This window comes from Vipera ursinii (genome assembly GCF_947247035.1).
Source record: "Vipera ursinii genome assembly, chromosome: 1".
Taxonomy (NCBI): domain Eukaryota; kingdom Metazoa; phylum Chordata; class Lepidosauria; order Squamata; family Viperidae; genus Vipera; species Vipera ursinii.
The window spans coordinates 320,666,085-320,679,267 of NC_139512.1; the positions used below are offsets into that span (position 1 = coordinate 320,666,085).

The following is a 13,183-nucleotide window of genomic DNA, read 5'->3' on the forward strand; positions in this document are numbered from 1 at the left end:
AGTCTAGCTTCCATTCCAGAAGGCAACACTTATTATCCCTGTGGAATCACATTTTTCATTCAGTTCTAGACTTTGTAGGCATCTTCTGACTGACCAACCAGGAATTGCCAGAGGAGCCCCGCAGCATATACTGCTTGAATACATATAAACCCACGCTGATGTACTGGATTTTTTAAAGAGTGCAAGATTAGAACACTTTTTTTGCTTAAGCTTTCTGTTTCAGATCTTGAATCTTATTACAGCCTACGTAGTTTTGGTCAATTATTTCTTACTATTTGAAGCCCCAGCTCTTTTCATTTCAGCTATATGTTTATAAAGATGAAACAAGCCAAAGCGTGGTAAAATACATGATTGAATTCATCTGCAGAAACGTCACAGGGAAGCAGGTATGTCTTAGCAGCAGCAGCAGCAGGAATCCCATCAGAGTAATTGCATGCACCTTCTAATGGCAGATTTACTCCCTAGGTATGTTTGGAGGAGGAATTTTCACAGCAGACGGTTCCACTCCCCAGATCTCTCTGGCATATTCAGTAATTGTCCTGTCACTGGAAAACTTGCCAGAGCATGCAATGTTCTTAATTACCTTTTTAGTCCATTCCCTAGGATTCTAAGAAGAAACAGAAAGTGATTAGGCTGATATCTTCAGAGCTTTATTAGTGGAAAGATCATTTCATTTATTGGACAGCCAGCTCTTTCAGAAGTATAAATTCAGACCCAGGATTCGTAACTTTCAGTTTCTTGGAGCTGCAATAAACAGCTTTAACTCTGGATTCTCCTCTTTGTTGTCTCCCTGTTCTTGTTGTCTACTCTCCCCATGGCCAGGGGGCTTTTGCACAGATTCACCTTCCATGCCGATTGTACCCATTCCTGGACAGGGAGGCCTTACTCACGTTTTGGGCACTTTTCAGATGTAATGGAATATACACCTGGAGTATGAGTGGTTAGGAATTTTGGCAACTCAGAGCTTTCCCAGAGAGAGGCCAGTTAAGAGTCTGCAGGGTCCTGAGCTGGATGGGGGTGGTGAGAGGTTCAAAGTAGCCACACCCTAGAACAGACATGTCAAACTCAACGATGTCACGTGACGTCGCACAACGTATCTTAGCCACATACTTCCCCCGCACTTATGACAACAAGAAGCTCTCATTCGGGAGTATAGTAAGATCCTGCTAAACTCCTCTCTACCCATTCATGCCTATACCTCTGATCTCTTTAAGATGTCGATTAAAGTCAAGAAATCTACCACTCCTCACAGCGCTTAAGCTGCTGGCTGAACATCAGAGCACTATACAAAAGTGGATGGAAGCATGGAGTAGCTATACCTCCCAAGATATTTCTGAGCATATTAATCCTAATAGTATACCTCCAGGATTTAATCTACCCCGACACATATGGGTGACATACAATAGAATTAAAACGACTCATGGGGTGTGTGCCGATTCTCTGTATAAATGGGGAAAGACACCTTCAGCACAATGTGATTGCGGGGCTCCCCGACAGACTATCCAACATATAGTGAGGGAATGCACTAATAGAAGATACCCAGGAGATTTTAAGGACTTCCTCTGCGTAACAACGGCAGCTACTGACTGGATCTCCAAACTCGACATTAAACTCTGAAATGTTATTTCTGTTTTCCTCTTAGGTTTTATAATTGCTTCTTTTTAAAAAAATTGTTTTAACTGTTTTAACTTGTAAATATGAAATGCTTTTAATTCTGTGTGTGACCAGCCATATGCTAAATAAATAAATAATAACGTATCGGGATGATTTTGCCATTGCCAGCAATGGGGTGGGTGTGGCTTCTGCATGATGCATCGGGCCCATAGGCCGGCAGTTTTACACCCCTGCCCTAGAATCTCTCTGGATATATCTAATAGGTTATATTAGACAGCTTTAATTAGGCAAGATCCTGTCCATTAGGTGTAAGCAAACAAAGGATTAGACTCAATTGGCTTTCACTGTGTTGTCTTTAATACAGCTAGACCACTGAAAAACACCTTACGTGGGTGCCCTGAAGAGTGCGTGGAAATTAGAACTGGTCCATAATGTGGCAGAATGGGCAATGTTGGGTATGTCTCAGTTGTATACATTATAAAACTATCATGTGAGACGCTTTGGCTCCCAGTTTCTTTCAAGGTGCAATTCAAAGTGCTGGTTACATGGCAGAGGGCCAGGTTATTTGTGGACCACTTCTCCCCAAGTTTTTCCTTTCCACCAAGCCAGATAGATCAGGCTCCAGGTCCCTTCCCATTAATGTTGCCATCTAGTGCAGGGGTAGGCAACCTCGGCTCTTTTATGAGTCATGGACTTCAACTCTCAGAATTCCCAAGCCAGCTGGCTCAGGAATTCTGGGAGTTGAAGTCCATGAGTCATAAAAGAGCCGAGGTTGCCTACCCCTGATCTAGTGGGACCAAGAAATATGCCCCCTCTGTAAGGCTCCTGCCCTGTGGGACACCTTTCCATTCAGGATCTGGCAGCCCCCTTTAATTATTTGAAAGGCTTCAAAGAGCTGGCTGTCCCCAAGTGCTGGAATAAGCTAAGGTGTGTATGCTAATGTATGTATGAACCATATGTACATCCTGACTACCCTTTTTCAGCACTGTGCTCACTCTTGTAGACAAGATTTCTAGTTATAATTTCCAGTTATTTCATTAAGAAGCCATTTTTACCAATCTGCAATCGATTTAAACTATGAGCAAAGTCTCTTACCATGTATACTTGGTCCACTTGCCCTTGACATTTGATGTAGGCTTCATAATCAGCAAATACTTTAAACCTAAACAAAATACAGTATTAGTGCAACCATGAACACCATTTATTTTGTTAACTGAGTCGTAAGGAATCAGTGGTAAATAAATATGTTGTAGCAGTGCTTTAGATAAGGCAAGCTTTGATGTGCTTTTCTTTTCCCTTTGAAAAGTTTAAGTGAGGCTTTCTCCTAGGAGAGGTCCTTGGTGCTCTCTGAGCTTGCTTGTTTTCTTGCAGACGTGCCATTTCACCCTGAACTACAAATATTCTCCTTCATTAGTTCTCTCCTATGTAACATAATTTCAAAGGACCTCTTCTGTGGCAGTTACCTCTCTGAGGATGCCTTAAGTCAGGATTGCTTAAGATAACCTCATTTTTTCATTAGTTGACTAATTTCACTGCATTTTTCTCTCTCTAAATTTCAGATACCTTTTAAAAATAAAAATATGTCCAAAGAACAATTCATGCCCAGAATACCATTTGGTTAGACTACAGTAATGTGCCGTATTTGGGGTTGCTTTTGGAAGTGACTTGAAAGCTACTGCTGATTCAAAATGTGGCAGCAAGGCCATTGATAGGCTAACTCTATGAGAGTAGAATTACTACTATCTTGAAGCTGCTGCATTGGCTGCTGGCTTCCTTTTGAGCCCAATTCACACCAAAAAGGAATAAGCCAGGGCCTGTATGTTATCAGTAAAAAGTGTGTCATGTTCCTGGGTTTACAATATATAGTAGTCTTCCCCAATGTGGTATGCCTCCAGTGAGGAACCACAGTTTTTGTACCTTTCAGCAAGTATAGCAATAAATGTTATGGCTGGGGATGTTGAAAGTGATATTCGAACCCACACTGAAAACATTAAAAGAAAGTCCATAATAAAAGTACACTACTGCTGCCTCTTACCTGTCATTATACATCAACATATTGATGACATCATGGAAACAACTAGGATCACCTGGCGAGAAGAAGCCACTGTTTATTTGATCAATAGCTTGTTTGAGTTCTGGAATCCTGTCATAGTATTCCTTAGCATTGTACCTGAACAAGAAAAATAGGGACACCCTTAGCCTTTTCTACTTCTATTATTATTTATTTCTTGCATTTACATCCCATCTTTTCTCTTGGAATAGAAGGCAACATATACAAGGGTTTCCACAATGAGTGAAGAGTGGCTGAAAGTGAGTGTCATGTGGTAGAGACTGCTCCATTATCAAGAAGGACTTTAAATTCAACACTTTAGCCACTACATGATATTGGCTGTACGGCAATACTCACCCAGGCAACCAAATTATAGGTGAATTGGAAATAATACAGAAGGCAGACTTAAGATGTCAAACTAAAAGGCTATTTGGTAGATATTAATTCTTAATAAAGGGATGATCAGTATTGGATCTTTTATAATTTATGAAGAATAATTTGTAGAAATTACAAGCTATTTGAAAAATGTTCCTAGTTTTGATAAAACGAGTATGTAAGCTCTTTCCTATGCTGTAGCAAGCTCTTCTTATATTAATATAAATGGAAAACAAAGAGTTTTGTCTGCCTGTGTGACCCAATCTTTCTATAACAAGGATGCTCCATTTCCTGGAGCAGTTTTCAATGACTGTATTTTCTAATTCAGAGAAATTAGAGAAATCTCCTTGTCAAAATAGAACTGAATTCTGGCTAATTTCTTTAGGTGAGGCTGTTTTTTGAGGAAGCTCAGGAGAACTTTCCTGCTGGTTCAAAGAAACAATCACATACCCACAGCCTGTTTCTATGGCATCTTCACCATGGCGTTCAATTACAAACCTTTTCTTATCCATTGCCTCAACGTCATCCACCCGCATGCCAAAAATGAACAGATTATCCTTTCCAGCTTCTTCAGCCATTTCCACATTGGCCCCGTCCATGGTCCCAATGGTGAGGGCTCCATTCAGCATGAATTTCATGTTTCCTGTCCCTGAAGCTTCAGTCCCAGCCGTTGAGATCTGCTCAGATAGATCTGCAGCAGGAATCACTGGGGTGGATCGGGGAAAGAGAAACAGGTAAAACTGTATTTTTTCCCCTCTACAAACAAACCACTTGTATTTGCGCTAATGTGAGCAAGCCTTGTGTTGTCTAATTTTACTGTTCTGAGTACACCAAGCAGCTCAACATCCTATGTGTTTGCTTCATTGATGCAGCTGTATTGGCATGCAGGACTGTACTTATACAGGTAGTCCTCAACTTACAACAGTTCATTTAGCGACCATTCAAAGTTACAACAGCAATGAAAAAGTGACTTATGACCATTTTTTCACAGCTACAACCTTTGCAGCATCCCCATGATCATGTAATCAAATTTCAGATACCTGGCAACTGGTTTATAGTTTTGACTGTTGCCTTGTCCCAAGATCATGTGATCACCTTTAGCGACTGTCTGACCAGCAAAGTCAATGGGAAAGCCAGATTCACTTAACAATCGGGTTACTAACTTATCAACTACAGTGATTCACTTAACAACTGTGGCAAGAGAGGTTGTAAAATGGGGCAAAACTCACTTAACATATGTCTCACTTAACAGAAATTTTGGGCTCAATTGTGATCATAATTCGAGGAATATGTGTACCTCTGCATCTGGAAGGGACATATTTTTTGCACAAGGGCCAGTCAGCCATGGCCTCACTCACAGTATGCAACTCTTTAGATGTGACTTCCAACAGCCTCAATCAGCAACAGCCATAAACAAGGTACCCAAGAAAAGACAGATCAGCAGAATCTGGAAAGGCACAATTTGTGCACTAAACTAGGCCAGCTTGCTTCCAAAACCAACTTACCTTTTTCAGCAAGTGATACTCTGTAGTTCTCCAAGAATATGACTTTGAGTCTATCTCCTACGTAAGGGTCATTATTGATGATTTCTCCAATAGCCGTGATCAATCTGATAATCTTTTTTGCCATGTGGTAGCCTGGAGCTGCCTGGAGGAAGAGAAGGAAAGACATCTTAAGAGTAAAAAAAAAAAAGGAGTGATAGAAAACCACAAAGCAAATGAATATCGAAATATAGCATCTGGATTTCTTTTTTTTAATACAAGTTTTATTGATTTTTTAATATTTATATATAGATGTATTTGTGAAACAATATGGTGGTTGGGTAGTTAAAATAAAAAATAACCAGTTGTAAATAGTTCAGGTTACATCAACAGAGATGCCCCTCTCTAATTCCCTTAGTGATTACATACCGGTAGTCAAAATAAACAAGTTAGTATATTTCTAGTTATAGCCAAGTCAATCAATAAAATTCAAGATATATTTTCACTGATACATATCAATATCCTGTTTTTAAATTTTATCTCCTTGCAATAGGATATTCTAGAATAGCCTATAGTATATAGAAGAAAGCTTAATTTTGGGTGACCCACAATTCCCTATTTCAATAAAGAATAGTTCTTTTGTCTACAAAACCTATATTGGTCATTACAAAACATTCTTATGTTTTACCATTAAAGTCTAGTTTTCATCTCAAAATTCTAGATTCTATACTATAGTTCAAAAATAGCCACTGAATATTCTATAAATCATCTTAACCGTACATCATTAACATACTATCTTTTAATATATCATTCCAAATTCTATAATATGATTCAGAGTTATATTTCCTTTACAGATCTAAAAGCTAAATGTAAAATCAGTGATATTTTTTTGAGATTCCCTTTGATCCATAGAAAGATATTTTTATAGTCTATCTTTAGGAATCCCAAAAAAGAAACAAGTTCAATTTTTTAAATCTAACTCTTGACTTCCTTTTGTACCAATCATGCTTCGCTCTCGTTATCTTTAAATTCTCAAATATACCTTTCTTCCTATACCCTTATTTGAATCCAGGGAACGTATCCAGATGTCATGTTTGCAAGGAAGATGTCCCCTTTGTAACCACTGTATTTTTGCTTTGATAGTTCGATTTTTGGTGGTTGATATAATATAGTTGTCATTAAATCAGTCAAGTCTTTTTGAACTTCCAATTCTATCTGGGTTAGGTAGAAAGTAGTAGCTGGTATTATGGTTGTCATTTGATTAATTGAATTCTCAATATAGTATATTTGGAGGCCTTTAGTGTCTTCACTCTTGATGTTGCTTTGTTCAGGTGCTATTGCTTTTTGGCTTGTAAGTTTTGTAGTTACTATTAAAGTTTGGACTTTAAGGTTTTCTGTAGGTTGCTTTTGTTGTTCTTTAAAATCTCTTATTTTGATGTTAGTTTCCACTTCTTCTATTTGGTTTTGGGTTATCTTTTCCTCATTTAAATTCAGAGTTTGATTTGGTGGCTTTAAGTTGTCAGATTTTTCTTGCAGTTTAGCTTTAATTTGCTCTGTCATTGCCAAGATCGTGTCTAGTATCAGTTTATAATCAAGTGGTGGGATTTATTCATCCATTTTGTTATTGTTTGCAGTTAAATCTTCCATGGAGGCTGTTTTAATAATAGTCAAAGATTTTCTACCTCCTGAAGAGTTGTAATCAGTGCCAGGTGTTCCCACACTTATCTTCAAGGACAGCTTTGTTATTCAATCAGCTCTCACAACAGAGAAAGGAATTTTACTTGCTGTACCAGGTTACACCACAAGATGTCATCAATAACATATAACATGCAATGTACGAGGTTTTTCTTTTTCTTTTTCCAAATTAATATAGAACTTTTGTAAAATTAGTCCAAATTTTTTCTTTAATTCACAGTTTAGAGAGAAAATGGGATAGTGAATCCCCAGTAACAAATAGAAGCTTTTTAGTAGATACAGATGAAATTGCTTAAATTCTTTGCTGAATTAATTGAATTTCTGTTGTAACTTTGAGGCTTTAAGATTTGTTCCCAAAGTAGATATTTGCCGTTTTCTCAAAACAAGGGGAAGGAGATTGTCAGGAAAGTCCCACAGGAAGATGATTAAGGAAAAAGGAAAGGTAAAAGCTCACCCAGATCCTCCAGATTGCTAGGTAGTACTTTTTGGCTTTCGGCAAGAAGCGGCTTAGTGATTGGCCATCTTTATGGCCAGTCTCTTCTTCTTCAGGCCAAAGGAGATGATCCCGGATTCCAGCGGAGGGCTGCCGTCCTTCTGCGATCGCAGGGAAGTCCTCCTCTCGGTAATCGCCCCTCCAAGGCGATTTTTGACCCTTTTCAGGGTCCTCCAAAGGAGAAAGAAATGGATGGCAGAAAGCAGACTGTCCCTGCGCGTCTGGAAGCGCCGCACACGCAAACCGGAAGCCACCATCTGGATTTCTTAATAAAAATCCTCTCCTTAGAAGAAGCTTTTAAGAAGAGACTGGACAGCCACTTGTCTGCTATAGGGTCTCCTGCTTGAGCAGGGGGTTGGACTAGAAGATCTCCAAGGTTCGCTCCAACTCAAGTTATTTTGTTATTATTCTGTTGTTATTATTAAGTAGAAAGCCATCTTCTGAATTTGTCAGCTGAAATAACTAATTCCCAAACAGAATATGACAAATTGATGTATGTGAACACTTCTATAAATAAAATCAAAGGAAGCTTTGACCTATCCCAGTAGAGCAGGGGTTCCCAACTAGGGGTGCTCGCATCCCCTGCGGGTGTGAGACAATATTCCAGGGGGTGCAAAAACTTAGGTTTAGAAGTTTTAAAATTATGGTGTATATGCATAACCAGATATTACTTTTGTAAGGGGTGCAAGCATATATCAGAAGCGTTGTAGGGGTGCGGGATATAGAAAAGGTTGGGAACCACTGCGCTCTCTCTCTCTCTCTCTCTCTCTCTCTCTCTCTCTCTCTCTCTCTCTCTCTCTCTCTATATATATATATATATATATATATATATATATATATATATATATATATATATATATGTGTGTGTGTGTGTGTTTTCTGAGGTTTTCGCGGGTGCCTGTATGTGGATCCTTGGTTTTTCGGGTTTTCCCCCACGTAGAACTAGAGGTGTAGGCGCAACGTTTCGACGGAATCCCATCCGTCATCATCAGGCTTTAGCTTCCTTCTTCTGGGAGAAGCATGTGGCTGTTTGTTCCTCTTTTTTAAACTGCCAGAGGGGGTGTGTTCTGTGGAGGTGTGCTCTGATTGGGTAGGGGACCAAGTGTGTTCTGATTGGGTGGGAGTGTGTTTTGAATGGTGGGTGTGTTCTGATTGGGTGGGGGGGTGTTCTGAGTGGATGGGCTGGTCTCAGCTGCCAGCTCCAGACCTGGGCTGGTGAGTTGTGCTGCTTTTGTTCGGCTTCGTGTTTGTGGTGGTGCCATGTTTTTATAGTGGGTGTCAGTTTGCTTATTGTGTGGTTTGGAGGGGTTTAGAGTGGCTGATGTTGCAGCTGTAGTTAGGTTTCTGTTTTGTGGTTGTGTGTCTTTATCGTTGTGGGTTCGGATTTGCTTTTTGAATGGTTGTGTGGTGGTGATGTCATGTGATGTTATCATGAGTTTGGGTCTGGTATCATTCTTGGTGGTTGGGCCTCGTCTGTCAATCAAGGTGGGTTTCCAAATGGCTGGTAGACGAGAGGTATCATCTCGTTTATTCATGCTGTGGGGGCGTTTTCCAACAGCCACATGCTTCTCCCAAAAGAAGGAAGCTAAAGCCTGATGATGACGGATGGGATTCCGTCGAAACGTTGCGCCTACACCTCTAGTTCTACGTGGGGGAAAACCCGAAAAACCAAGGATCCATATATATATATATATATATATATATATATATATATATATATATATATATATATATATATATATATACATACATACATACACACACACACACACACACACACACACACACACACACACACACACACGGTCCCAGCTTCTGCCAACCTAGTAGTTCGAAAGCATGTAAAAACGCAAGTAGAAAAATAGGGACCACTACGGTGGGAAGGTAACAGCATTCCGTGCGCCTTTGGCATCTAGTCATGCCAGCCACATGACCACGGAGACGTCCTCAGACAAGCGCTGGCTCTTCAGCTTTGAAACGGAGATGAGCACCGGCCCCTAGAGTTGGAAACAACTAGCACGCATGTGTGGGGGAACCTTTACCTTTACACACACACACACACACACACACACACACACACACACACGTCTTTTTGTTCTTAATCTTTGCTGGGGTTTGCAACTTGTAGATACCTTAAATAAGTCCACATCACAATGGGAATTGTCCATTTCCTGAAGTTCTTATTTCAACATGCTAAGTTTCCAAGTAAGTTTCCAGTGTGTTTGAATCACATGAGGAAGCAAAAGAATACTGAGCATGAGTAGTTCTTACTTTTGCATGCTTAAATAATTCAACATTTTAACATAAAGGTGAAGTGTGCAGGCAGGCAGTGATGGGTGGGAGGAAGAAATTTGTACATTGTCTTAAGTACTAAGAAGTAAACTTAGCGTCACATTGAAATCCTTTACCTTTCCTCCAATCATAATTGTTCTTGGCACATAGGATTTTTTAGGGTCCTTTCTGATGCCTGAAAAAAGCAATACAATTAAGATGGGGGAGAATGGTTTTTAAAATGGATGACTTTTAAAAAGAAAAAAAAAACTAACACAAAAATAATTCAACAAAGTTCCTTTCTGTGACCTCTGTAATTCCTATCTTAAGATAAAAATATCACTGAGGAAAAATAGCAATAGCATGATGTAAAGTAGAGGACAAATCTATTTTCTTTTTCCCTAGACCAATAAGGGAGAATTTGTAATTTTGGGAACCTTTATCATATTGGTCACGAACAATAGTGTGCCATTTGTTGCATGGATAGAGTATTAAGATCAATGAACGATCTCTGTTGGCAACAATATTTATACAAAGAGCATATTAATGCTGTACAATTGCTTTTGGACTTTATTATCATAAAGTGAAAGAGGAAAAACCCAAATTTATGAAATGAAAAGCTCAGTTATCCAGTCTAGCACTGGGTTCAGAAAAGTCCATCACTCTGCTTGTTGACTAGCTTCTGCATATACTGTAAAACCATAACACAGAAGGAAAGTCGGTGCTCTTTCAAGCAGATCTTTGGGGTTTCAAGAGGAAATACATCTCTCCATTTGCTAATAGATCTCACCAATCTTTCAATTATGTGTACACAATTAGGCTCAGGTTCCTGAATATGCTTCTTTGTTGTTAACAAAGGCTAGTTTCCAGGAATCTCAATCTCAAACTTGCTGGAATATTATATATAAAAGCACATGACTGCTCTACAAACATATGCCTGCATGCATGCACGCGCACACACACACACACACAGAGACACATACACTCCCATGATCTCTTCAAATTACAAGTGTTATTTCTGCTTGCTTCCCAAATCCTCCTTTCATATAGACATATTTTTTCCATACTGATGTAGAAATATTATTGTTAAAGTTATCTAGAAGGATTTAAAAGCTTTGATGCTGGTAAAGACTCACGGTTATAGAGTGTGATTATATGTAGGCAATTGAGGAGCTGCCTCTTGTATTCATGAATTCTCTTGACGTGCACATCAAACATAGAGGATGGGTTAATTTTCACTTTGTATTGTTCTTCCAAGTATGCTGAGAACTTCAGTTTGTTCTCCTGGAAAAGGACATTTTAGGTTGATCTTGGAAAGTTTAAACAGACATTCAACTCAAGCATCTGGGCTAAATGGAAATTAGAAAAAGATACTATCTATTATATAATAGAAATATAGTTTTGCTAGGAAGTAGAATGCAAATGAATATAATAAATAAACACAGCTAGGTAGATATAGGTGGTCCCTGATTTACAACCATCCTAAGTCATTAAGTTGAGTTGGACTTGATTTTACAGCAATTTTTATGGCAGTTTTTAAGCAAATCTCCATGGTTGTTAAGTGAATCACACCTCCCTATTGGTATTTTTTTGTCAGAAATGGGCAAAAAAAGGTTGCAAATCACAATAATGTGATTGCAGACTTCTGCAACTGGTTGTAAATGTGACCCAAGTGCTAAGCACCCAAATTATGACCATGTGACTGCAAGAATAGTATGAAAGTCGTAATTGCGATTATAAGTTATAAGACATATTTTTCTGAGGCTACTGTAATTCACTGTGTTGAGAGGTTATATAAATTTGTTTAATAAAGAAAACTTCGAACAGTTGTTAAACAAATGGTTGTAAGGTGAGGATATCTATCTATCTATCTATCTATCTATCTATCTATCTATCTATCTATCTATCTATCTATCTATCTATGATAAGAGATAAATGTGTCTGTTGCAATCATTACCTGTTTAACTTTAGCTACGTCCCTGATGAAGGCTTCATCATTTACAAAATCCAGCAGCTTCTTTAGCTGGCTAAGATCAGTTAGGAAATCTTCCCCAATTCTCTGTATATTAAGGGAACAAAAATTATAATTAACAGCAGAACTGATATATTTTTCACAGCTGAATTCTTCTATTACTATGTACATTTCCCTTTGCTAACAGTCACATACAGTGGCAATGTTGTGACACTGAGATGAAATGTGGCTCATTCTTCTAGGTCTTGTTGACAATTAACAGGCTAATTTATGACTAACCACTGACTTGGATACTGGATATAATACAAGATGATTCTGCAGAAATGGAAAAGGAGAGAGAAAAAATGGAAAAAGCAGCTTCTTTATCCTCTGCCTTGGTAAAAAAAACTGCTTCCCCTTTGGTGTCAAATAAATATTCATCTAATGTCCATCGTCTGAGAGGATCCACTGACAATTGCAGTATTTGGGCAATCTATTTGGGAGAAGGCATTTGGAGTATATATTTGGAGTAACAATGCTAATTAACTGACTTGTTTTTATAACTATTAAGGTGGATAAATGCTAATAACAATAATATTAATTGTTGTTATTTTCATGAGCAGCCAACATAGACTTAGAGGTTAGGCCCTCTGCTTAAACTTGATGTTTCAAAGGAAATCTTAAGTAAAGAGAAGTTATACTCTGCCTGATACAAAGTTGAACATGACTTTCTGCCAATCTGAATGCAGACTTACTATTTATCTTACTATATTCAAAATCATACTCCTGCCAGTCACCATACTGTTATGCTGTACTCTAGAATCTTCCTAGGTATCAGACCAGATGGTCTGTACTTTGCGGTCTCTTCTTTCCCCCCTCTTTTTGAAGACAGGGATAATCTATAAGCACTTCCTACTGGCTGATGAGTCTTGTATCTTACCTCCACAATGACTTCAGAGAGTCCTGGGTTACACAGTAGAAGCCATCGCCTGGGAGTGATACCATTGGTTTTGTTTTGAAATTTTCCTGGCTCTATCTCGTAGAAATCTTTGAATCTACAATGTATAAGGGTGAGTTTTAAAAGGAACAGAATGTAATATATATTATTTGGAGCCAGTTAATACTACAAACTCTTTAGCAGCTCAATGCAACCATTAAAAAAAGAGGATGCAGTCATGGGATGCATTAATGAAAAGCAAAGTCTAATCCAGATCTTAAGCAATGATAGTTCTGCTCTGATCCACGTATACACC

General features: G+C 38.6%; 1 protein-coding gene across 1 annotated transcript in view; it reads right to left on the reverse strand.

The window, feature by feature from the left end:
• Positions 1-331: 331 nt before the first annotated feature.
• The window catches only part of PYGB (glycogen phosphorylase B), a 48,666-nt gene continuing 35,814 nt past the window's right edge, over positions 332-13,183 (reverse strand). The window contains exons 12-20 of the mRNA XM_083350534.1: positions 12,871-12,985; positions 11,937-12,038; positions 11,116-11,263; positions 10,117-10,175; positions 5,545-5,686; positions 4,538-4,745; positions 3,650-3,784; positions 2,710-2,776; positions 332-607 (exon numbers count right to left, since the gene is read on the reverse strand). Of these exons, the coding sequence (XP_083206660.1) occupies positions 455-607; positions 2,710-2,776; positions 3,650-3,784; positions 4,538-4,745; positions 5,545-5,686; positions 10,117-10,175; positions 11,116-11,263; positions 11,937-12,038; positions 12,871-12,985 (1,129 nt within the window). The 3' untranslated portion in view covers positions 332-454. The remainder of the gene's footprint in view (positions 608-2,709; positions 2,777-3,649; positions 3,785-4,537; positions 4,746-5,544; positions 5,687-10,116; positions 10,176-11,115; positions 11,264-11,936; positions 12,039-12,870; positions 12,986-13,183) is intronic.